The 25,939-nt window shown below is 39.9% G+C and overlaps 1 protein-coding gene across 1 annotated transcript in view; it reads left to right on the top strand.

Moving 5' to 3' along the window:
* The window catches only part of LOC124391477 (gamma-aminobutyric acid receptor subunit gamma-3), a 124,774-nt gene that overhangs the window by 25,131 nt on the left and 73,704 nt on the right, over positions 1-25,939 (top strand). The window contains exon 3 of the mRNA XM_046858470.1: positions 21,674-21,741. Coding sequence (XP_046714426.1) covers positions 21,674-21,741 — 68 coding nt within the window. The remainder of the gene's footprint in view (positions 1-21,673; positions 21,742-25,939) is intronic.

Genomic DNA, 25,939 nt, shown 5'->3' with positions numbered 1-25,939 from the left:
GATCAATGTGCTGCATTCGAAGAGCGAACATATGTCTTTTTTTACTGCATTTTGTCTGATGTGGTTCGAGAACATGCTATAGACTCAAATTAGATACATCAATAACATGAAATATAAATAATAATAATAATAATAATAATAATAAAAAAAATAATAATCATCTGCATGTGTTTTAAGCAAATGCATTTTTTTAACTATTAGAAATCTGCCAGTTGTAAATAGTCATATGTTTCCTGTGAATCTTTGGTGAGATGATATGATTGGAAGTTTACTCTCAGGATTGGGTAGAATTTAGGGGTTCGGTCCCTAGCTTCTGGGTGGACCTACGGTGCCACCAAGATAATGATATGGCTCCCTTTTTAGTCTGATTCCTGTCAAGGTTTATTTCTTATGACGTTTCAGGGAGTTTATACTTCACCACTGTCACCACTGGCTCACTCATTAGGGACAAACTTTGAATTACAAAGAACAAACGTTTAACTGCTTTATCTCTGTAAAGCTGCTTTGAGACAACGTCCATTGTTAAAAACGCTCTACAAATAAAAAATAATTTTGGAAAGAAGTGTGAAAAGCCTGTGGCATGGGTCCCCAAACTACAGCCCCTGGATCGACCCTCTGAACAATACCAGAAACATATTTTTTATATTTGTTTTACTCCTATAATATCTGTATTTAATAATAAAGGTTGCTTTACAAACTTAAATGTCCCTTAGTTATTAAAAGAGCTTGAGGCACTGATAGTTGATCGATGGAAATATCGGCTAACGGCAAAAATCCATACTGTTTTTCCGGCTGCTTCCAGATGCGACTCACTGTTTGTTTTGACACGCGAGACTGCGTGCTGCACGGAGAGCGCTATATTACATATTTTATTTACTAATTTTATAATTATATTTCTAAATTAATATGTATATTTATTTTCTTTAGCACTTTTTCATGATTCAATACTGTTTTTTTTGTAATTAAGTTCAGTACTATTTTACATGGAGTGTTTAGTTTGTTTTTATCCAGTATCCATTTTAAAAGAACTATCGGTTAAGTAATCGCTTCTCGGCGAGTACGATCCAACCTAGTTATCGTTATCAGTAAAATACACTATCGGTCAACTTGTAGTTATAAACGCAGCCTAATTATTTCAGATTCACTCAGCGACCACGTGCACATGCATAAGTGAGTAAAGGTTTTAATTTCAATAGCAATGAATATGAAATAATAACAGTAATATTGCTCTTTTAATAGGCGATATATCAAAGTGACGCTCATACGGTGCAGAACAAAATAATAAACTAATCCAGTATTAGGAGGCAAAAGTCATTTTCTGTTAAAGTAAAAAGCAAAATGATCACAGAAAATACATTTGGGAGCCGTGTGCTATGGTATTGAGTAAACTCCAGTGGGAGGAGCTTCATGCAGTAGGAGGAGTTCTGTATAAATGAAGTACATTTTTGTTGGAAATGAACCAATCTCAAGATCATAAATGGCTTCGTACAAGTTTTGTGCCCAATATTGGAAAAGACTGCATTCTGTGTACAGTATGAAATAGAAAATGAAGGTAATAAGCGCAGATCATTTACAGAGACGCAATAAAAAGAAAATTACTGGAGAAAATGAAGAAGAAAATGAAGGCATAACGCCCCGATTCATCGTTGTTAGTGTAAAGCAGATGGCAAACGTAATATTATACAGATGAATCAAATCATTTGTTTTGCATGGAGAGGTGTTAACTGGGGGACCGCAGTCCAGGTGCAGATTCCATGATCTAAATTCATTAGGGATGAACTTCTAATTATAAGAAAGAAAGTTATACATGCTTTTATACAACTTTTAAACCGCTTTGTCTCGCTTAAGCTGCTTTGAGATGGTGTTCATTGATAAAAGCACTCCAGAAAATGAAGCTGAATTGAATCGAATATATTTGTTTATGCAGCACGTCTCATGAATGTTACACTGGATTCAGATCTGAGAAGTTAAAAAGCTGAGTCCACACCTGTGTCAGGTTCCTCAAACGGTTCCTGAACAATTTCTTCCCAGGAGCATTTTCATGTTTAGGAAGTTGGTTAAACATGAAACAATCCTCCACATCAACACTGGGAGCCAATGCTTTATATCAGAACTTCCCAAAGTGCATCCTGGTGCCATTTCATCCCCCCATGCCCACACACCCGTCACACCCGTCCACATGATGTAAAGAAAATGTGATTTATTAGACCAGGCCAGTCTTCATCAATGTTGAGAAATGAATGTTCACCTGATTGCATGATATATTTCCCATCTCCTCCAGGTGCCTCAATAACAAGATCATCAACGTTATTCATTTCACCTGCCAGTGGGATTCTTGTAATTGCTGATTGTTTACAGTACGCTGTGTCCGGAGAAGCCATTTCGAAGTAAATTTGATTCCAGGGTTTCCCTGGCCAGATGTCTTCACAAAATCATGATACTGTAATAGAAAGCGATGATTCTGTCCTCTCACCTCTCTGCGCTCATCCTTTGTGTTTTGTTCGGCACAAAGAGGCCGTGAATTGTGGCTCTGCCCTTCTGTCAGTCCTGCTTGGCTCGCGGTGCTGAGGTGAGATGAGCCTGTTGACTGTGACCTCCCGAGCCAAAGACGCTTCCTGCCTTAGAGTCAAACGCTTATCTGGAGGCAGGGTGACACATTATTTAGAGGCCGGGAAGATCCCCTGAGAAGTTAACATGCAGGGAGGACGTGGGGTACATTTAATGAGAGATTCCACACAATACACACTGAACAGCACCGTTAAACAGAACAGCTTTGTTTAGAATTGCACGCAATTCTTTTTTGTTCCTTCATGTCAAGCAGCCGTTATTGTCATTTCAAGCTAACGCAGTGCAGTGCAGTGAAATGAATCGCAGGACCAAGGTGCTCCGTCAGACAACATAAATTAACAAAAGGAACACAGAACTACACAGAACTAACAACACAAAGTGCACATTTAGTGCGGAAAAATAAAAAATACCATAAGGCAACAGACAACAGCGAGACAAGGTACAGAACAGTGAGGTACAGAAGATTGTGCAAATGGATTGTCAGAATAATAATAACTGTTTTTGTATTTTTTTTGCCGTTGAGGTGTGTGTGTGTGTGTGTGTGTGTGTGTGTGTGTGTGTGTGTGTGTGTGTGTGTGAGTCAAAATGCTGATGGCTTTATAAATGCAGCATGTGGTGTAAATGTCCATGAGGTTATTTTAGCTGAAATTTGATGTTTGGTTGATCCGATTGCTAGAATAACATTGGGACACCGGACTTTTCCAACCATGTGTTTCCTCCCCAAACTTCTTCTTCTTCTTTTTTCGGCTGCTCCCATCAGGGGGCGCCACAGCGGGTCATCGGTCTCCATACCCCCCTGTCCTCTACATCAGCTTTTTTCTAACCAACTACCTGCATGTCTTCCCTTACCACATCCATAAACCTCCTCCTTGGTATTCCTCTTTTCCTCCTTCCTGGTGGCTCCATCCTCAGCATTCTCCTACTGATATACCCCATGTCCCTCCTTTGAACATGTCCAAACCATCTCAATCTCACCTCCCTCACCTTGTCTCCAAAACGTCCTACATGTGCTGTCCCTCTAATAAACTAATTTCTAATCCTGTCCATCGTCGTCACTCCCAATGAACATCTAAAGTTTGTGTTATATATAATTTAATATTTAACCCCAATCTTCAGGGTTAATAGTGATAGAACAGAGAACGTTCTCTTTATATAAGATGGTCATCATTACATATGACAGAACCACTCATATGTATTGGTGTACAATCCACTCACCTTTCGTCGTTTTTAAACCTGGACCCATGCTGGCCGAAGAGAGATCCTAAGGAAGAACAAAGGATGCAACCCGTACCGGCATCCGGAAAACAAGCTTGACAACCTAATGGCAAGGGTCAAGTTCCAGAAGGACATTCGGGACTGCAACCTTCTCAAGGGGAGGTGGAGTGTGTCTGATGGTAAACAACCACTGGTGCGACAGCATAAGCATTGATTCCCTTTCGCGCTCCTCCACACCAAATCTGGAACTACTGACCATTAAATGCCTGCCCTTATCTACCTCGGGAATTCAGCTCAGTCATAGGCAGTGCCGTTTATATTCCACCCCAAGCGGACTGTGACTGGACGTTAGCTAACAGGATACTAGGTAAGGAATCGCGGTGTGCTTTTGTTCTTTCTTAGGATCTCGCTCGGCCAGTCGCTCAGCCAGCATGGGTCTGGGTTTAAAAATGCTGAAAAGTGAGTAGATTGTAGACCAATAGATATAAGTGGCTCTGTCATATGTAATGATGACCAAATAAACAAAAACAAAGCCGGAGCAGTCAACCTCACTGGCGCCACCTTGACTCGGTTTCTCATGTTAGTAACTTTTTAAAGATTATATTTTTATAATCTTAATCTCAGCTCCTGCCGAGTGTCCGGTTTATTACAATCTACAATCTAAATTTACTGAGATTGATGAAGCTCTGCATAAACACCAGGCTTTAAAGCCATTCGTAAAGCCACCTGGCTTCTGTCTCTTTCCTCATCGCTGATGTTTTTGACATGATTTTCATCGCTGCATCCTAAGCATCTCAGAAACCCTCAGCATTTCATTCCCTAATGAGCCTATATACAGCGACACATCCACAGCGGTGACAGAAGAGGATCTGGATCCAGCCTCATTAATCCAGAGTCATTTCCCCTTTCAGTAAGTGAGAAAAAGCAGCAGTGCGAGGCATTCTGATGATCCCCTGTGTAGACATCTGCACCACTCGCGGTTTATTTAGCAGCAGAATCTCATAATCCAGCAGGTGTGAAGGCAGCCTGATGGATTTGATGAGGAATGCAGGGTAAACACCATCAAATGCACTCGACACCCAGCAGCGGCTGAATAAATGCGAGACGGAAGGAGAGCTCTCGCAGATTTTTGAGTAGAGATGCTCCCTTACAGCTCCAGGGTTCTTCTGGGTTCTCGTCAGGTTCCTCCTTCTGCCAGAAAACATGGACTGGCTAAGTGGTATTGCTCTTCCCAGTATTCTAAGTGTAAAGCATTTCCTGAATAATTTGGCTTGATTATAATGCAGTTTATTACAGAATTTAGTTTATTTCGCCCATGTAGTGGTAGACCTCATTCCTGGACATGCACATGGGTTATGATCATATACAGTTGTTTAATTTCAATCTGCAGGTGTAATAAAGTCAAACTGTTGATTTGATCCACACCGGTTTGGTGAAAATCCGCCTGTGGCCACAACCTGCTTTATAACTGAACATCAGATGACTGTCAGTGTGCGTTAGTCTAATCGACTGCACTGAAACTTCTACAATCCCTAAAGGTTCCTCGTCTGTCCAGATTAAAAGAACCCCTTTAGGGTTCTATAGTATGTGCAGAAGTTTATAACATTTACAGCATTTGGCGGACATTCTCATCCAGAGCCACTTAAAACTGAGCAGCTGAGGGTTCAGGGCCCTTCTAAAAGACCCAGCAGTGGCAGTTGGATGAACTCACAACCTTCTGATATGAAGTCCACCATTTCACCCACTAAGCAAAAAACTATTCTGTTTTATAAACGCTGTTTATTAACATAATTTTGTATGCTATTTGTATATAGATAGTACATACACACATCGGACCAACTTCTATATAACTCAGCATATTACAAAGAGAGTGCCCCCTTTTGGTGAATTATTTACACATGTTTGGTTCATAGGATAAAAAGGAAGCCATTTATTTCTCACATCTACTTCACAGCACAGTGAAATTCTTCTTCGCATATGCCAGTGATGTTATGAAGCTGGGGTCAGAGCACAGTGTCAGCCATGATGTAGAATGTCTACAGCAAAAAAGTTTAAGGGCCTTGCTCAAGGGCCCAACAGTGGCAGCTTGGTGTTGCTGGGGCTCGAACCCCTGACCTTCTGATCAGTAACCCAGAGACCTAAAGTGTGATGAAATAACTTGACCTGCATTTTTTTATGTTGCTTAGTTGCTAGCAAAGGTTCTTTGTAAGCTAACATTTAGTTAGTCAGTCAGTTAGATAGTTATTTTTTGTTTGTTTGTTTGTTAATTTTGCTATTTGTAAATTTAGCTGAAGATTTAACTGGTGAGTGAGTAAGTGAGTGAGTGAGTTTGGAAGTTAGGTAGGTTTACATTTGCTATTTTGATCTGGTAAGCTATTTGGTAGAAATTCAGCCATTAAGTTGTTTATTTATTTATTTGTTTAGTTAATTAGTTAGTGCACTCGTTAGCTAGTTGGATAGTTGGTTAACTGTTTGGAAATGAAGCTGTTGAGATGAGTGGTGAGATGAAAGGGATGGACACCCATCCAAGTGCATTTGCATTAGCATTTGTTAGCTCAAGATCACTTTTAATGGGAAACTCAAATTGTACATTTACCATTTTATGTTGCTATTTTATATCTAAAAATGAAATTTTATCGTGAAAACGCTTTAAACAAGACAGCTGGTTGAAATTCCCAGGCTTCTGAATTGAAATAATGTTTAAATCAAACTCTAAGTGGGAATTACCATTTGAAAATTGTGTGAATTTTTTTCTAACAAACTCTGAAGTAAAGCAGGAGACCACATGAACATATCGATTTTCCAAGATGAGGAACAAAGTCATAAAATAGAAATCATGCTGTACAGTGCATTTGGAAGAGTTATGCTAATGTTTTTGTAGCAACTTGGCTACATGCTAATGCTAGCTAACTAAGTGTATGAATGCAAAATTTTAGGAAAACGTGAACATATTTCATCCTAAGGGCTGAATTTACCCCCCTTTCTCCATATACGAAGCTGGTAAAAAGGAGGACAAGAAGCATGCAGAGATGAAGAGCTAGGTGTTGGTGAGGACCAGGAGGAGAACGAGGGAATAACTGTAAAATTGAGAGGTATAAAGGATAAAAGTAAGACATTTTGACAGCAATAGAGGGGAAAAAAAGAGAATGATTGCACGTCGACCACATCAGGCTTTATCACATCTCCTCCACCTTTACTTGTGCTCCGTATACGTCTCAGCAGGGCTCGTTGATACACATTATGCTCATAAATGTCTCGTTATCTCATCACAGATCAGCTCCTCCTCACCCCCCTCCCCTCCCACCGGGTGCTTTAATACCCTCCGCCCTCCAGCCTCTCTCAGGAGGACAGGTCTCCCAACCCGAAGCTTCAGCAGAGCAGACAGAAAACAGCTGAGCGTGGCGTGATTAAGATCTGTGAAGTCCTCCTTTCGTTCCACTTCTCTGGCGCAGAGGCAGACAGATGGCGGGCAATATGCTAGCAGAGAAGATGTTTCATTCACAGATCACACCTCGCCTCAGAACTGGCAGTTCCGTGTTTATCTGTCATCTTGGTATCTGCTTTGTAGCATCATTCCACATGCTGGCGCGAGTGTAGATGATGCAGAATTCCACTTATCGCATTTATGAATCAAATTATAACATAACGCCATCTGCTAGCTTCTGACTTTTCCAGCCTTATGTGGTTCCTCCTGAAACTGTTAGCAAAAAGTCTGAGATACACAGTTGTCTTTTGGTAGCATTATGTTTTCACTTTAACTAGGAGACAAAAACCTGTTCCAGCACAAAAATGCTCCATGAAGATGCTTTCCATGGGAAAGATGGAGAGGAAGATCTCCCGCTATAGAGTTTCAACACTCTTGTAGACCTTTGGGATGAATTGGAATGCTGACTGCAACCCAGGCCTCCTCACATCACCTACATCACATGGGAAGTGGAAGCTCAGTGAATAAGATGTTGGACTGCTGATCAGATGGTCATGGGTTCCCTCGAGCAAGGTCCTTAAATCTCAATAAAAAATACATTAGTACATGAATTTACTGACAACCGTATGGTTAAATTAGCTCAAATCTCTACAACATCTAGAATCTAGAACATCTTACCAAAATCTATACATCTTCCCAGAAGACTGGAGCTTATTATAACAGCAAATGGAGACTAAATGTGAAATGTGATGTTCAAAAAGAGGCACATAGCAAACGAATGCTCAGGTGTGGGGAAGTAGAAGCTCAGTGGTTAAGATGTTGGACTTCAGAGACACTTTTATCTTTACAGCACAGTGAAATTCTTCCTTTACATATCTCAGGATGCTGGGGTCAGAGTGCAGGGTTAGCCAATATACAGTGCCCCTGAAGCAGAGAGAGCTGAGGGCCTTGCTCAAGGGCCCAACAGTGGCAGCTTGCTAATGCTGGGATTTGAATCCCTGACCTCATGATCAGTAACCCAGAGTCTCAACGACACTATAGTTATAGACACTATAGTTATAGCAAATTCAGGTCAGGAAAAGCAGATTCAGGTCAAGTCTCATGAAACACCCTGTAAAGTGTGATGGAAAATTAAACCTGCATTTTTATTTCACATTGTTCACAATTCTTCATTAGATACATTTAGTTAGTTGGTTTTGCTATTTGGAAATTTAGCTGAAGAGTAAAAAAGTAAATAAGTTAGTTAGATTGTTTTTGTTAGTTTGTTTGTTTGCTTATTTGGTAGTTGAATAGTTGGTTAATTGTTTGGAAATTTTGCTGGTGAGTTAGTTAGTTAGTAACTTAGTTTTACTGTTTAGCTGGTGAGTAAATAAGTAGGCAATTAAGTTAGTAGTTAGTTTGAAAGTTTAGTCTTGAGATTTAGTTAGTTAGATAGCTAGCTTCTTGGCTACTTAGACAGATAAATAACTGTAAGATGAAGACTAGTGAGTGAGTTAGTTTGTTCATTTGTTTTGCTATTTGCTATTGCTATTTATTTTGTTGTTTAGTTAGTAGGTAGTTCTTACTAACTAGTTAATTAGTTTGTTTGTGATCTAGTGGATAGTTAGTTAACTGTTTAGAAATGTATCTGATGATTTATTAAGATAGGAAGCTAGTTAGTTTAGTTTTTTGGAAAGTTGGTGTATAATTTAGTAAGTAATTAAGGTAATGTAGTTAATTGGTTGGTTAGTTAGCTTATTAGCTAGTTCAATAGTTGGTTTACTGAAAGATTAGATGAAACTTTGCTGGCGAGTGAGTTAGTTGGTTAACTGTTCTGAAATGTTTGCTTGTAAGTGAGCGAGTCATTTAGTTAGTTAGTAAGTTAGTTTGCTTATTAGCTATTTTGATAGTTGGCTAACTGTGGAAGATTAGCTGGAAAATCAACTGGTGAGTTAGTAGGGTAGTTAGGTCATCTGTTTGTTGGTTTTGAATGGAGAGTGAATCAATAAGTTAGTTAGTCAGTTTCGCTATTTTGAAATTAAGCTGGTGTGTAATCAAGTAATTAAGTTAATTATCATTCATGTGGTTAATTGTTTAGTTAGTTAGTGAGCAGTATGTTAGTTAGTTTTCTTATTAGCTAGATTAGCTCAATTGTTGGCTAACTTAAAATGTTTGCAGGCCCATTTGCTAGTGAGTGAGTTAGTTAGTGAGTTAGTGAGTTAATCAGTTGATTAGTTAGTTAGTTAGTTAGTTAATTATTTGGTTAGTGGTTAGTTGGTTAATTGTTTGCACATTTTGCTGGTGAGTGAGTGAGTGAGTGAGTGAGTGAGTAAGTGCCGTGCCGTAGCAGGTAAAGCGGGTTTTATTGAAAATAGAACCGCGAGCCTGGCAGATGAATGAGACGACCCGCAGAGGGTTGGTACATCCGTTGTACGCCCAGAAAGGGGGCAAGGTCCACAATGTTCGAACCAGGATCCGAAACGCTGTAGAGATATCCGTGGTGCGCCGGTAATGAGGCGCGGCTCACAAAAGAGGGAGAGAGAGAGATAGAGTCTCGAGTCTTACTAGCATAACCTATAATAACCGACAGCCAGAGATACTAGAACCTGAGTTTATAAAGGTGTGTGGCTGATGAGTTACAGGTGTTCGAGATCAAGGCTGGGAGTGGCCGAGATAGCGGCAGCATGACGGCCGCCGAAGGGGGCGTGGCAGGGAATCCCTGACAGTGAGTGAGTGTGTGTGTGTGTTAGTTAGTTAGTTGGTTGGTTTTGCTATTTGGACATTCAGCTAGAGAGTACATAAATTAGTTAGTTAGGTAGTTTGTTTGTTTATTATCTATTTTGATAGTTGGCTAGTTGATAGTTTGTTTGTTATTTTGTTTCTTGGTTTTGCTATCTGAACATTAAACTACAGATTAAATGAATGAGATTAAATTAATGAGTTAGTTAGTTAGTTAATTGAATAGTTGGTTAACTGTTTGGAAATGTAGCTGTGAGATAGTGGTTGCTGCTGCCCCTGTTGGGCCCGTAAACAAGGCTTAGCAGTGGTATAAATGAGAATTTGTCCATATAGTGTAATTAACTTTCTCAGAAAACACAATGCGATGTTGACATTGATTTATACCAATTCCTAAAGTCGAACCTCCTCCAGATTACACACATTCTGTTCTACGTTCCACTTTTCTATTGCAGCTTCCAGCTACTCCTGGCTGGAAAATCCTTCTGTGGATGATGAATAATACAGAGTGTGACTAATATTAGAGAGAAATTGTAGTGTGTACAGAGGAAAGCGTATACAGAGACTTCACTGCAGGTTAAAACACACTCAGCTCAGTGAAAAGCACAGAGAACAGCAGTGCTCCAGCCTGAGGTTGGATTGGATTGGGAGATGTTTACTCTTCAGGAGTGTGTTATGATTCAGCATTTGGAAGAAAGACACAACAGCAGGAGAAAAGACAGACAATTGTGACTCTTTAGTTTTTTTTTTCTTTTTAGTTTGGCATCACACAGTCCACACAGTTTCTGCATTCATCTGCAGGATTTTTCATGAAATAAAAAGAGATGAATGATGATAAGAGCAAGGCTTCAGTGATGGTCACTGCTGAGTTCATGAACATGAAGCTTTTGAATAATTTCCTGTAACAGCAGTTTTATATTTGGTTTCTGTTGTTTTTATAATAATGACCAGTAGCCGGTATTCTGCTGGACTAAACTCTCTCAGAGCTTTTATAAAAAATTATTCGGTCCATGAATTTGTATTAAATTATTCCAATTGTTTATTCTCTTCATTTCAGAGTGTTTTTTCTTGGTTGCGCTACTTTCAGTGGTATATGTTCGTTAAAGTTCCGATCCAATCAGATTACCGTTGTCACATCACATGTCGCCTGATGTCAAAGAAATCAGGCAACATGCGGCATTTGTAGCTTACAGAATGTAACTGCTGCTTTAACCAATCAGATTTGAAGTTGCCAACACCGGGACCATCTGGCATGCGTCCGATAACGGCAGCATTTTTACGTCCTTTGATTGGATTGTCACTAGTCAGAGCTCACGACCCAAATCTGAAGCAAACTGCACAAGCTCAAATATATTCATGTGGATTTAATAGGTGTTTTTTTATTCCACAATGACTGACAAAGGAGAAGAAATTGTTTTGGTCGCAGATACATGTTTATGAGATGGATTTTTCAAGAAAAGCTGGACATTGTGAGAACATGGTGAGGTCTCCAAAACAGTTCAAAACACTTGGTAAGCTTTTTCATGAACCGTTTATACTTTTGGCTTTTCTTTCCTGTAGAATTTTAACAAAAACACCCAATTTGCCTTCATTTCAAATCCCCAGGAAAACCATAACGTACAAAAAAACAATGTACAAAACTTCACAGCTCATTTTATGAGGTCATTATATTCCACATTTGTTCTCCATTTGCTCTTATAATGAGCGTCACTCTTTTAGATTTTGTGGAGATTCATTCATCCATGAGGGTGTCCCAATATTTTTAATTAAAGTGTAATCAGATTTATTGGATGCGGAAAAAATTGTTCTATATATAGAAGAAACAAATGTATAGAAGTGTCTGAGGCCCCAAGTAAAACATCTGATCCAGTAGAGGTGAATTTAAGGTTCTGCGTGTGATCAGTGGATCACAAAACCCTCCTGGGTTTTCTGTTTCTTAAAAGCACACTCCTCTGTGTTCCTAGGTTAATAAATGAGGTTAATGATTTGGAAAGACTTAAAGAAGATCTAACGAAGCCGTGTCCTCACCCCCACAGGCTATGCTCTCCAACAAGTTGTAATTAACAACTAATAGCTGCTGCTCCCTGCAGCCTCGACTGCCCTGTGAGGCCCCGACTGCCCTGTGAGGCCCCGAGCTGCCCTGTGAGGCCCCGAGCTGCCCTGACACATCCATCCCACATTCCTTTCCATCCACAATACAATAGTCATTCATTTTTAAACATGGTCGCTTTGTTTGTCCTCAAAAACCCTGTTTAAGTCAGATAAGCTCTAGCAGGTGAGAGATATTCCATGAGCTGCTCATTGGGGCTGAAATCTGAATCTTAGTGTTTCAATCTGTTGGCTGAAGTCGCAGTTTGGGGGGAAATGGTGGAATAATCCTCCAATTTGTCTGCAGAACCTTTTTGTAATCCCTGCCTCATTTTACAACTGGAGACACCTGGCCTGACTTCCAAGCAAGATAAAGACTAGCCATTTTCTCTCACTTTCTCTCTTGACAATAAAAAAAGTGAGAGAAAAGCCAACAAAGCATCTATTAAAACATAATATGCAGAAGAAAATGGAAAAGGCCTTCCGTGTATTTCGTATTGCTGCTAAGTGAGACTTTGATGAGACCAGAGAGATAAAAGAGGCAGCACTCACTCCACGGAGTCGTACCTGACTCACTGACGGGTGCCATTACTTTTACTAAAAACTCAGCTCCAGCATGGGCGTATAATCACACAAGGACAGCAAAGTGGGACGAAGTGTTAAGTCTTTAATTATCTCTCTGCGGGGGGAAAAAAACAGCAGGTTGTTCTCCAAGTTCTCCGAGTTCCAGTAGAACCTTTAGAAGCTCAGGAACCGGTAACACGCTGTGCGTCAGTGTCGTGAGTTTCCTCTCTCGGAGCTCAGCGGGATTCCCGACCCTCCCTGTGCCCATGCGATTCCTTAATCTGTGTCCATTATGTTGCTTAGCAACCAAAGAACACCGTGAACACGCTACACGGCGTGTTTATTATTTATTCATCGTTAATGTCATTTTTAATGAGCAGTGCTGGATTTTATTTCATTTTCTTCTGTTCACTGATTTTCAAAAGAAAAGACATAAAACACTCGAATTTCACTATCGGTTGGTTTGCCAGCAGTGTGTTGGGTGATGAAGCTGAACCATTGGCACTACATCACTTTTGTGATTTTGTGTTTTATATTGTTACAGTTTTGCCACATGACTGATATTTAGGGGTCTGAGCTCCACAATCAATGCAGGATTAATGAATTCAGGAACACGTTCAGTAATGGTTTCATTTATAAATGGAAATAATGTACAAGTAAATTTACACTGAATTAGAAATGATGACACTCATTTGCAATAATAATTTTACTCAAAAAATCTCTAATGACGCTCTTATAAGCACTAGTAACACTCTTATAAGAATTAATAATGCTCTCATTTGCACTCATGATTTTCTAATTTATATGCACTAATAATATAAACTCATACTCATGAGCTCATGATTCATACGCACTAATTATTCTCTCTGATACTCATGATTATTAAAGATAATTCATGAATGGTAATGACACACCCATAAGCACTAATGACAATCTCGTAAGCACAAATACCACTCTCGTAAGCACTAATGACAATCTCAAACACTAATGACACTCCAACAAGCACTAGTGACGCTCCTCATAAACATTAATGACACTCATTAATGATGGCCCCCCCATTAGCGCCAATGACACGTCCATATTCATAAATGACATTCATAAGCACTAATCATGTTCACAAGCATTATTGGCACTCCCATAAGCACTAATGACAATCTTATAAGCACTAATGGAACCTATATGCACTAATGACACTCCCATAAGCACCTATAGCACTTATAAGCACTAATGACACTGTAATAAGCACTAACGACAATCCCCTAAACACTAATGACACTCCCTTAACCACTAATGACACTCTCATAAGAACTAATAACTCTTATAAGCACTGATGACACTCCCATAAGCACTAATGACACTCTCATAAGAACTAATAACTCTTATAAGCACGAATGACACTCCCATAAGCACTAATGACACTCCAATGAGCACTAATGACACTACCATAACCACTAATGGCACTCTCATAAGAACTAATAACTCTTATAAGCACTAATGACACTCCCATAAGCACTAATGACACTCCTATAACCACTAATGACACTTTCATAAGCACTAATGACACTCCTATAACCACTAATGACACTCCCATAAGCACTAATGACACTCCTATAACCACTAATGGCACTCTCATAAGAACTAATAACTCTTATAAGCACTAATGACACTCCCATGAGCACTAATGACACTCCCATAACCACTAATGACACTCCCATAACCACTAATGGCACTCTCATAAGAACTAATAACTCTTATAAGCACTAATGACACTCCCATGAGCACTAATGACACTCCTATGAGCACTAATGACACTCCCATGAGCACTTATAACACTCCCAAAAGCACCAATGACAGTAATTAGCACTAATGACACTCCTTTTAGCAATAGGTATACTTTTATTATTGCTTATGATATTATAATGATCACTAATGACATGCTCATTAGCAGCAATGATACTCTCATTAGAATTGTTGGTACAGAAATAATAATTACTTCAGATTATTGTTTGTTTAAATTCTTGTATATTTAGAGTTGGAAATGTAGTTACAGCTTTTATTTACTGGATTTGTTAAAAAAAAAATATAAAAATTTTTATTTAAAGAAAAAAAATCAATCAAAAGGAAAAGTTATTATTGCTGAACAATTGAATGAGACCATCGCCGTCTCCTGTAGTCGGGTCCTGTAGTTATGTTGCCATGTACAATTATTACATGCTTACTGTCTTTGAGCATTTTGTTGTTTTTGAAAATATTTCTGTCTTTTTTGGTGAGTAAAAGCACAGCTGGGACACTCCGCCATAATCCTATTACTTCCACAGATCCCATTTACGCAGAATGCACTCTCCAGCTCGCTAAAAGTGCACACTTTTCCAAATGGTTGCATCATTTGGGAGGTTGGAGGTCTGCATTTAGAAAGTAATGGCTGTTTACAAGCACTTTTTTATCACTCATGTGCCTTTGTTTGGTCTGCTATTGGCAAATTAATTATTGTGTGTGATAATCATCTGTAAAAGGTTTGCATGTTAACGTTCGCTCAGCCACACACATACACACAATAAAAAAAAAAAGGGGAGAACAAAAAGAAAGAAATGAGCAGGGCTGATTGGTGCTAATTTATTTTGTGATGATGACAAGCGCTCTGGGGAAAAAAGAAAAAGAAAAACAAAAGGGGTCACCTGATGAACACAATCTGCCCACTGTGATTACTTCCTCCCCGTGAAAGAGCGCTGATGTCTTAATGGATGTTGAGCCGCTACGGGGTTTAATCTCATCTCAGCGTCTAAACATGCCCACCGTGCATTGTTCCACCACCTGGCAACCGACTCGCCGGTTCGGGATCGAATCAGACACGTGCGAAACGATTTCGAAAGCTGTGAAATGATAAGACAATGTTGACTGCAAGTGTGTCAGTGCCAGTTTTCTCAGTTTACAGGAATATAATTTTGCTGGATTGTGATTGGTCAGAAGGCGGCGATGAATTATCTTTTAATACTCATCTAGAATTGTATTACCACACGCTCGTATTGATCACACTACATTGTTAAAAGTATTGGAACATCTGAATTTCCACCCATGTGTTTCTTTCCCAAACTGTAGACACAGAATTGTACAGGACATCTTTGGATGCAATTTTCCCTTCATTTGAACCAGAAGATCCAAACCTGTTCCACATTTCTTGTGTGGTAACCTGCTCCCTGATGGAAGTCACAACTCTGCTAATGAAGTCGGGATCCCAAATACCGCAGCAAATTTTGAGATGTCTTCTGGAGCTTAGACCTTGATGGGTAAGAGGTGTCTTGGTGGCACAGGGAGGAACTCCATGAAAGAGTGTGGACTAGGAGAACCAAACCTGTTCCAGTATGGCCACACAGTGCACAAAGCCAGCTCCATGAAGATATGAGCTGGAGCAAAAGGTCTCCTGCTATAGAGCCTTCTCACCCTACCTGCATCACTACATGACTTTATTAACATCTTCTTGGCTAAACAGATCTCCACAAATCTCCACAAAATCTCATTAGAACAGAACTTAGTGTGGAATGAGATGTTCAAAAAGAAGCACCAATCTTATGTTCAGGTGTCCACAAACTTTCGTCCATATAATGGATGTCGCAGGTTGATTTGGAATAGATTTACAGAAGAAGTCTCCAGTACCAGAACTTTTGTGGCAATAATGTGTGATGATCAGACATCTGGGTCAGAGCATCTCCTAAACAGCCAATATGCTGCCCTACCAAAAGTGCTTCAATGAAGAACAACCAGTGACAGAAAGTACAAGGGCTCTGGGTGTGTGATGCTCTTCTGCTTAAAAACCTTGACTGTTACTTTGATGTTACTGACCACATTCCTAAACCTGGAGGTGTCCTCACCATCAAAATGCTGTTTCCTGCACAACCAAACTGAAATAAACTTTTAAAGAATAGTTTGAGGAACATCATGAGTTCTATGGGAGCCGAACTTGATGGAGCATTTCTTGGGACCTCACAACTTGGAGGATATGCTGATCTGCTTGATCTCAAATAACACAGAACACTTCCAGAGGTCTTCTGGAGCTTAGACCTTTTTGGGTTCAAGTGGCACAAGGAGGAACTCTATAATATTAAGGTAGTTTTAATGTTCTAGCTGATCGGTGTAAACACAGAAGATCTTGTAGCACCTGTAGCAGTGATGGTACAAGCAGTGATCAAGGGGTAAAAACTCAGACTTGACCAACTGCAGAGCTGAAAACCTTGAGGTGCTTCTGGAATATGAAAGAAGTGTACGTGGGAGGAAGAAGCCGAGGAGTTTAGTGGGTTTTTTGACGCCAGTGAAAGATTCTGAAAATCTCCATTAGCATACTGTTCTCTGTACAAGAACCTGGAGCGTTGGCACTTATGGAGTGTGTGTGTGTGTGTGTGTGTGTGTGTGTGTGTGTGTGTGTGTGTGTGTGTGTGTGTGTGTGTGTGTGTGTGTGTGTGAGACCAAGCTCCTGAGAGCTGTGTGTAGGCAGGAGGCAGACATTCAGACATCTCTGACTGAAAGAGACTCCCATATTGCTCTTTCTCTCTTCTGCTTTCTTTGTTGGGTTTGTCTCCAGACCTGAACATCCAGAACTCACAATACTGGTGTGTAGATCTTCAGGCTTCTGTTTACAGAAAGTCATATTAAAAAATCTGCTAAGCTCCTCCCATTTCCCCAGACTATTCCAAAATGAAAGTACATTCCACTTCATCTTCCCTGATGAGTGATGCTGATTCACATAGAGAACGTAGCGATTGTTCCTCATCTGTAAACACAAACACACAATAAAATCCAGAGATATAAAATACAGACTGAAGACAAAACTACTGCTTTTATTCTTCGCTGATGATTTAAGTGAAGTTTTACATAAAATCACATCAGCCACTGAAACTATTCACAATAGAATAACACTTGATCCACAACCTGTTGTCCTGCTGCACTAGATAGATAGATAGATAGATAGATAGATAGATAGATAGATAGATAGATAGATAGATAGATAGATAGATAGATAGATAGATGTTGACAGTCAGCACCGCCATATTATTGCAGTAGTGTAGAAGGTGAACTGCTGGGATGTAACAGTAACATCTCAGGTCAGTGTGGACAGTAGGAAGCTTCTCAGTGTTTCAATACAATGGCCTCAGAAGACTGGACATGCTGCTGTGATTAGCATTGCTGTGTTTGGCATGTTGTGATTAGCATTGCTGTGATTAGCATGTTGTGATTAGCATTGCTGTGATTAGCATGTTGTGATTAGCATTGCTGTGTTTGGCATGTTGTAATTAGCATTGCTGTGTTAATGTGATTAGCATTGCTGTGTTTGGCGTGTTGTGATTAGCATTGCTGCGTTTGGCGTGCTGTTATTAGCATTGTTGTGATTAGCATTGCTGTGTTTGGCGTATTTTGATTAGCATGTTTTTTTTTTTAAGCATTGCTGTGTTACTGTGATTAGCATTGCTGTGTTTGGCGTCTTGTGATTAGCATTGCTGTGTTTGGCGTGTTGTGATTATCGTTGCTGTGTTTGGCATGTTATGATTAGCATGTTTTGTTAAGCATTGCTGTGATTAGCATTGCTGTGTTACTGATATTAGCATTGCTGTGTTAGGCGTGTTGTGATTAGCATTGCTGTGTTTGGCATTTTGTGATTAGCATTGCTGTGTTACTGTGATTAGTATTGCTGTGTTTGGTGTGTTGTGATTAGCATTGCTGTGTTACTGTGATTAGCATTGCTGTGTTTGGTGTGTTGTGATTAGCATTGCTGTGTTACTGTGATTAGCATTGCTGTTTTTGGCGTGTTGTGATTAGCATTGCTGTGTTTGGCGTGTTGTGATTAGCAGTTCTGTGTTACTGTGATTAGCATTGCTGTGTTTGGCGTGTTGTGATTAGCATTGCTGTATTACTGTGATTAGCATTGCTGTGTTTGGCGTGTTGTGATTAGCATTGCTGTGTTACTGTGATTAGCATTGCTGTGTTTGGCATGTGGTGATTAGCATTGCTGTGTTTGGCGTGTTGTGATTAGCATTGCTGTGATTAGCGCTGTGTAGCTTCATCTGCTGGTATTTTTATTACTCAGAGCAGAGCAGAAGAAAGAAAAGAGGAAAATCCTCAGCACTTTGAAACATCAGCGAGGGGATGATTCGGGTTTTATAGAGAATGCGGTTTGAGGGATTTGTATTGAATTTCAGAAGAAAAGCAGTCTGTGTGTGTGTGTGTGTGTGTGTGTGTGTGTGTGTGTGTGTGTGTGTGTGTGGCAGCTTTACAACTCATACTGTTTCAAAACAGCTGGATCTGGAGCAGTCCTGTTTGAGGAATAAACAGCAGAAGCTTCATTTTTGGTCTTTTGAGAAAGCAGGTTTTTTTCTCGAACAGCTTTGAGGGTTTGATTTTTATAATAATATCAGTTAAGAATAAGTTCTAGAATGAGCTCTGGGCAGAAAACATGCTGACAGAGCAAAATAATCCACCAGCAGGAACATAGTAAGGTGTGTGAGAAGCACAGTGGGCATGGAGATCCTTCAGGAACATCTCAAATTCTCAGAACAAAAGATTCCAGACTATTATGCTTCATGAGTCCTTCTGTCTTTCAATATGAGCATCATGAGAATTCCAAGGCTTCATTATACATCAACCGTCCATGTGCATCATCTTCATTCTCCTCCTCCTCCTCCTCCTCCTCATCATTATCATCATCTTCATAATCACCATAACCATAACCATAACCATTCTTCTCTGTAAAAGCTCCATCTCATGGTTCATTTAATCCAGAATTGGAGCCTCGTCCTCATCATGCCTCACACAAACTTATTTCAAGGAGGAGCATTTTTTGTGGATTTAAAAGGATATTGAGGACACAAATCCCTCTGAGATGCCTTCACCCTGGAGAAGAAATAGTCCAGAATGTTTAATAGAAGATGCTTTTCAGAGGAACTGTGCTATTTTTTTTCCTTGTTTCCCTTTAGGCTTCAGTACTAAGTGCTCCAGTTAGAAGGTTCTTAGGTTTGAGGAACAGTGTGGATGGAATTCTAATGGTGAGGATCGGTGTGAATTGAATCTTCTCAGGGTGAGGAAGAGTGTGGATGCAACTCTTCCCAGGGTGAGGAACAGTGTGCATTGTGTACTCAGGGTGAGAAACAGTGTGAATGATTTTCATTTCTGGGTGAGGTACAGTGTGGATGTTTTTCTCAAAGTGAGGAGCAGTGTGATAAATGCCACAAATGTAAATGGTCTCAGTGTGAAGGTGGTCTCAGGGTGAAGGAAATTGTGTATGGTGTTCTCAGGGTGAGGGACAGTTTGGATGGTGTTCTTGGGGTGGGTAAGAGTGCGAATGGAGTTCTTCTTAATGTGAGGATCAGTATGGATATTCTTCTTTGGGTGAAGAAAAGTATGAATGGTTTTCTCAGGGTAAGGAACAGTGTGGATGGAGTTCTCTGGCCAAAAAAGATTGTTGATGGTGTTTTTCACAGGTTAAGGAAGAGTGTGGATGGTGAACTTAGTGTGAGGAAGAGTGTAAATAGATTTCTTCTCAGTGTGAGGAGCATGGTGCCTTGTGCTTTTATGATGAGGAACAGTGTGAATGGAGTTCTTCTCCAGGAGAGGAACAGTGTTGATGGAGTTCTCAGAGTGAGGAACAGTGGAGATGGAGTCATCAGGGTGAGGAACAGTGTGGATATTCTTCTTAAGGTGCGAAACAGTGTGGATGGTGTTCTAATGGTGAGGAACAGTGTGGCTGGAATACTTATCCAGGTGAGGAACAGTGGAGATGGAGTCGTTAGGATGAGGGTGAGGAACAGTGTGGGTGTTATTCTCAAGGTGAGGAGCAGTGCGGATGGTGTTTTAATGGTGAGGAACATTGTGAATTGAGATCTTTCCCTGGTGAGGAACAGTGTGGATAGTTTACTCAAGATGAAGAAAGTCTTGAATGTGTTTTTTATTAGGGCGAGGAAAAATATGTATGGTGGTCTCAGATTGAGGAACAGATTGGATGGTGTTCCCAGGGTGAGGAAAAGTGTGCATAAAGTTCTTAATGTGAGAAGCAGTATGGATATTCTCAGGATAAATAGAAGTATGGATGGTGTTCTGAGGGTGAGGAACAATGTAAATGGTGTTCTTAGGGTGAGGAACAGTTTGAATAATGTTTTCATGGTGAGGAGCAGTGTGAATGGTGTTCATCTCAGGGTGAGGTAAAGTGTGGATAGTGGACTCAAGATAAAGAAAATTTTGAATTGGGAAACAGTGTAGCTGGTGGTCCCAGGGTGAAGATAAATATATGTGGTGTTCTCAGGGTGAGGAACAGTGTGAATGGAGTTCTTCTCAGTGTGCGGAACATTATGGATTTTCTCAGGGTGAGGAGAAGTACGGATGGGGTTCTCAGGGTGAGGAGAAGTACGGATGGGGTTCTCAGGGTAAGGAGAAGTACGGATGGTGTTCTCAGGGTGAGGAGAAGTATGGATGGGGTTCTCAGCGTGAGGAGAAGTATGGATGGTGTTCTCAGGGTGAGGAGAAGTACGGATGGTGTTCTCAGGGTGAGGAGAAGTATGGATGGTGTTCTCAGGGTGAGGAGAAGTACGGATAGGGTTCTCAGCGTGAGGAGAAGTATGGATGGTGTTCTCAGGGTGAGGAGAAGTACGGATGGTGTTCTCAGGGTGAGGAGAAGTATGGATGGTGTTCTCAGGGTAAGGGCCATTTTTAATGGTGTTCTCAAGGTGAGGAACAGTTTGAATGGTGTTCTCAGGTTGAGCAAAACTGTGGGTGATGTTTTCAGGGTAAGAAACAGTATGAGTGGCGTTCTTCCATTTCTTTTTTTATCTTTATTCGGTATCTTCTACAGCATACATGTAGTTTTTGTCTTTAGATCAAAGCTAAATATTGCTTTCTGTCAGAACTTTCCAAACGATTACCGTGTTTGTATGAAGGGTGCCAATAGTTTTGCACATTGTGGTATTGGGTGAATATTAACTGTACACTGATGATTTATGACTGTGACCATGTTTAGTGATTTTGCTGTCAGCTTAAGTGTGACAGAATCTTCTCTCTCTTTCTGTGTGTGTGTGTGTGTGTGTGTGTGTGTGTGTGTGTGTGTGTGTGTGTGTGTGCATACAGTTAAACCAACCGTCATCGACGTCGATATCTTCGTTAACAGCATCGGACCCGTCTCCTCGATAAATATGGTAAGTGTAATGGATTTCCACATGATCTGCAGCTGTGTGTGTGTGTGTGTGTGTGTGTGTCTGTGAGGTGATTGCTGTGAGGTGCCCAAAGCCTGATCTGAGGGAAAACACTTAGACAGTTTAAAGGACATAAAGTAGTCAAATCACATTATAGTCCACGCTGTGGGACACTGCAGAAGATATCACAGGGTTCAGATCTACACTGAGCAGGACGAAACATCTGACCACCTTCAGAAGGTCAGATGGAATAATCTAGTAGATAAATGTCTTACTTCCAGATTAGAAACCTTTCAATATTGGATGCAGTGCCATGAAATTTTCCCTTTACTTGAACTACGAAACTCAAACCTGTTCCAGCTTGAAGCCAGCTCCATGAAGATCTGATATCCATTGGTTGGAGTGAAAGATCTTCTACTATAGAGCTAAAACCCTGTTGAACAGCTTTTGGAATGAATGTGAACGCTAACTGCACTCCAGGCCTCCTCACCTTCTCACCTACATCAGTTCCTGACTTTACTAACACCCTTATGGATGAATGAATCTCCACAGATCTAGGGAAACATCTTCACAGAATTCCCAGATTGTGATAGTCTGGAAATTGTTCAGGTGTGAATAGTGGATTGTGATTGGCTGGATGGGGTTCAGGTGTGAATAGTGGATTGTGATTGGCTGGAAGGAGTTCAGGTGTGAATAGTGGATCATGATTGGCTGGAAGGAGTTCAGGTATGAATAGTGGATCGTGATTGGCTGGAAGGAGTTCAGGTGTGAATAGTGGATCGTGATTGGCTGGAAGGAGTTCAGGTGTGAATAGTGGATTGTGATTGGCTGGAAGGAGTTCAGGTGTGAATAGTGGATTGTGATTGGCTGGAAGGAGTTCAGGTGTGAATAGTGGATTGTGATTGGCTGGAAGGAGTTCAGGTGTGAATAGTGGATTGTGATTGGCTGGAAGGAGTTCAGGTGTGAATAGTGGATTGTGATTGGCTGGAAGGAGTTCAGGTGTGAATAGTGGATCGTGATTGGCTGGAAGGAGTTCAGGTGTGATTTCAGAGCGTTGAACACGCAGATTGTCTGCGTTTGTCAGTTGAATCTAAATGAAATGTTTTGCTTATAAACACCTGTAACCAGTAACTTCAACAGCTTCATTATTAGTGGAAACGTACATCATTCATATAAATGTATCTTCTGGCACTACTTTATCTGTGTGTGATTCGGAGCAGCAGAATTGGAGATGTAACGAGTCGTATATCGAATAAAAGGAAAATGAAGCATTATTTTGATCCATTCAGTCAGATTTGATCTGCAAACATCAATAACAGCTTGAACTCCTCAATGCTGGAAGTGATCATGGTAGAAGGTGATGAACCACGGCAAGTTGTGAGACCTTACACTATTAAAATGCTCCCAGCTTTACCTCGAGATGTTCTTCAGCTCCACATTGTGCACTGTAACACTTTTGTGTTGTTTTTTTCTGGATGTATCTCTGACATCCTGTAATTCCCACTTGGAAAGATTTTCTCAGTAATGTAACAAGTGAAGATGAGAAACAGAAGCAGTCTTTTTTTCCCCTCCGTTTCTCGTTTATGACTGCGGTACTCTGGAGGGGAATCGGATCATTTAAAGGTTAATGTGTTTAAACTGTATTAATGGCAAATTATTAGGAACACTTTAAACTGCAAGCTGTGGGGGTTCATTATTTAACTTAATATTCCGTTACTCTGAGACGTATCTCGTTATTTACGCTTAGTTTCTGTATGGAATTCGATTTACTGATCACTTTTCCACTATTTGATCGGCATGTATACGGGGGTGCAACTGCGCATTTGCCGAAGGGGTTCTCAAGATCATGTTTGTCCCCAAAAAGAGGGGAAAATAGAACCGGTGGTCTGTGACCCCTAGGGGTTTGCGACGGTACTGCAGGGGCTCCTAATAATTAATGTTGGATCACAAATAATTTTTTTGTTAAGAAAAATAAACATGGGTAACAACATCATTGATAAAATATTTAATTTGAAAAATTTAATTATTACAGTAAATATCTATCAAACTTAAAGCTGATGGTTATGTAAATGTTTAATTGTTCACCTGCAAATCTATTAAAATAACACAATCTGAAATAAACAAACTTAATAAAATTGTTATTTTAATTCCAAAATATGTTTGTTATGATGCATAAATCTTTTTGGAAGGTTTGAAAATATATAGTAAAATATATGATGCAGGTACAACAACGACATAGTTCTAGTTGTCGTAGCACATTATAACTGGCGTAATACAATTGTTTTTTATTAATATCAGTGGTTACGTTTGGCACATTTTGTATCAGGGGTCCCTGTCACATGTCTATCACCTATGGGGTCCTTGACCTGAAAAACTTTAAGGACTTCTGCCCAGTACTGTTTGCATTGGCACCCCCTCCCCCATTTATGGCGCCCACCATTTACTGTATATATACTGCAATACCCCATTTTTGCACCTCTGCATGCAAACATATATCGACTGCTAATTGACTTTAATCCGATCATCTCCTCCAATAAAAACAAACAGAATAGAAATTACTTATAATGTGTGAACGTGATATTCTCAGTCATCTAGTTGGACACATCTGGTCAGACAACTTTTAACATTTCTTAATGCAAGCTTGGGAATCTTTAATAATGCGTTCTGATTGGCTGACAAGCCAGCTCTATGAAGATCTGCTTTCCAAGAGAAAGTTGGAGTGGAAGATCTCCTGCTATGCAGCTCCAACCTAATGAGCAAGAATGAATGTGAACGCTGACTGCACACCAGGCCTCATCACCTTCTCACCTGCATCACTACACGACCTCACTAACACACTTGTAGCAAAGGCGAACTCAGTGTGGAGTCGGATGTTCAAAAGGAAGCACATAAGTTCCAAACATCTGTCCGTACTGGAAGGTGATGTCTTCCTACAGCTATTAGCTGTAATTCGAGTTAGTTGGTTTGTTTTTTTAATTAATTGGTAACTCACTCATACATTACATTTATTGATATTATTGGATTTTGAATCAGTATCTAGAGCACTTATAGCCTCAAAATTTTATTATTTATCATCATTTTATTCACATTCATGGCATCATAGTAGAACGCTTGTGCCCTGAGAGATGGAGGGATCAGTCAAAAAAAAAAGACTTTGAGGTTGATTGTAATTTTTGTGAATTTTTGTGATTTTTATGAAATGCTGTGCCACTTGTAATGCGACGCACACCTTCCAAAATATTCCATTTTTGTCTACAAAATATTTGCCCAAAATCTTTGGAGATAATCGAGACGGTTTTTTTTTTGGCAGATGTAAGACAAGGCTTCGTGTTCACCTTCAACTCTTCCATGGGTGCCATTTTTGCACTGTGTCATTCTTATTGCTGGATCATGAGCACTGGCCTTAACTGAGGCATATGAGGCCTGCAGGTCTTTAGATGTTGTTCTGGGATCTTTAAGAGCTCCTGGGTGAGTTGATGTTATGTTCTTGGAGTAATTTTGTCCCAAAGCCTTAGAAATGGTTTTGTAAACCTTTTTTCACACTTTGTATCTTATCTGTTCTTGAATTTGTTTAGATCACAACATGGTGTGTTGCTTTTTTGCAATCTTTTTGAGAGCCAGGCAGGTTTGGAGGAAGGGGCAAATACTTTTTTCACAGCACTGTGTGTATATATATATATATATATATATATATATATATATATATATATATTAGTATATATAATATCTGACTGATCCTCATGTATATTTCTATTTTTGGTGCCTTTCACCCCATTAATATCATCATGTATCACAGAAGATCCAGAGATCCATGTGAATGAAAATGATCTCTATTGTACTTTTATTTTTTCGTTTTTGAAACCAAAAGGAACTGATGCTCAGTGTCTGTGTGAAGAACACTTTCAATCTGAACAAGAATGAATTTGAAATGGATTTTTGAAGTTCCTATGCAATGATTAAAGTAAGTTCCCTTCAAATTAGAGCTTAGAGAACTTTTATTTTATGGTTGCTGTCCTCTTCCATCCTAGTCCACATGGAACCCTGTTTCTTTGGTTTCTGTAGAACATGGTGATTAATTACCAAATAAGGAGTAACCCATTCATTGTTTTTGGTGCGTGTACAGAAAAAACAAAAAAAATCAATGACTAGTGGATGAATTTAAGTCTGTTTACTCCTTTTGGGAGTGTTTCTGCAGCACCAA

This window comes from Silurus meridionalis, chromosome 1 (assembly GCF_014805685.1).
Source record: "Silurus meridionalis isolate SWU-2019-XX chromosome 1, ASM1480568v1, whole genome shotgun sequence".
NCBI lineage: Eukaryota > Metazoa > Chordata > Actinopteri > Siluriformes > Siluridae > Silurus > Silurus meridionalis.
The sequence above is the reverse complement of the archived record's forward strand: the minus strand, read 5'-3'. Positions and strand labels throughout refer to the sequence as shown.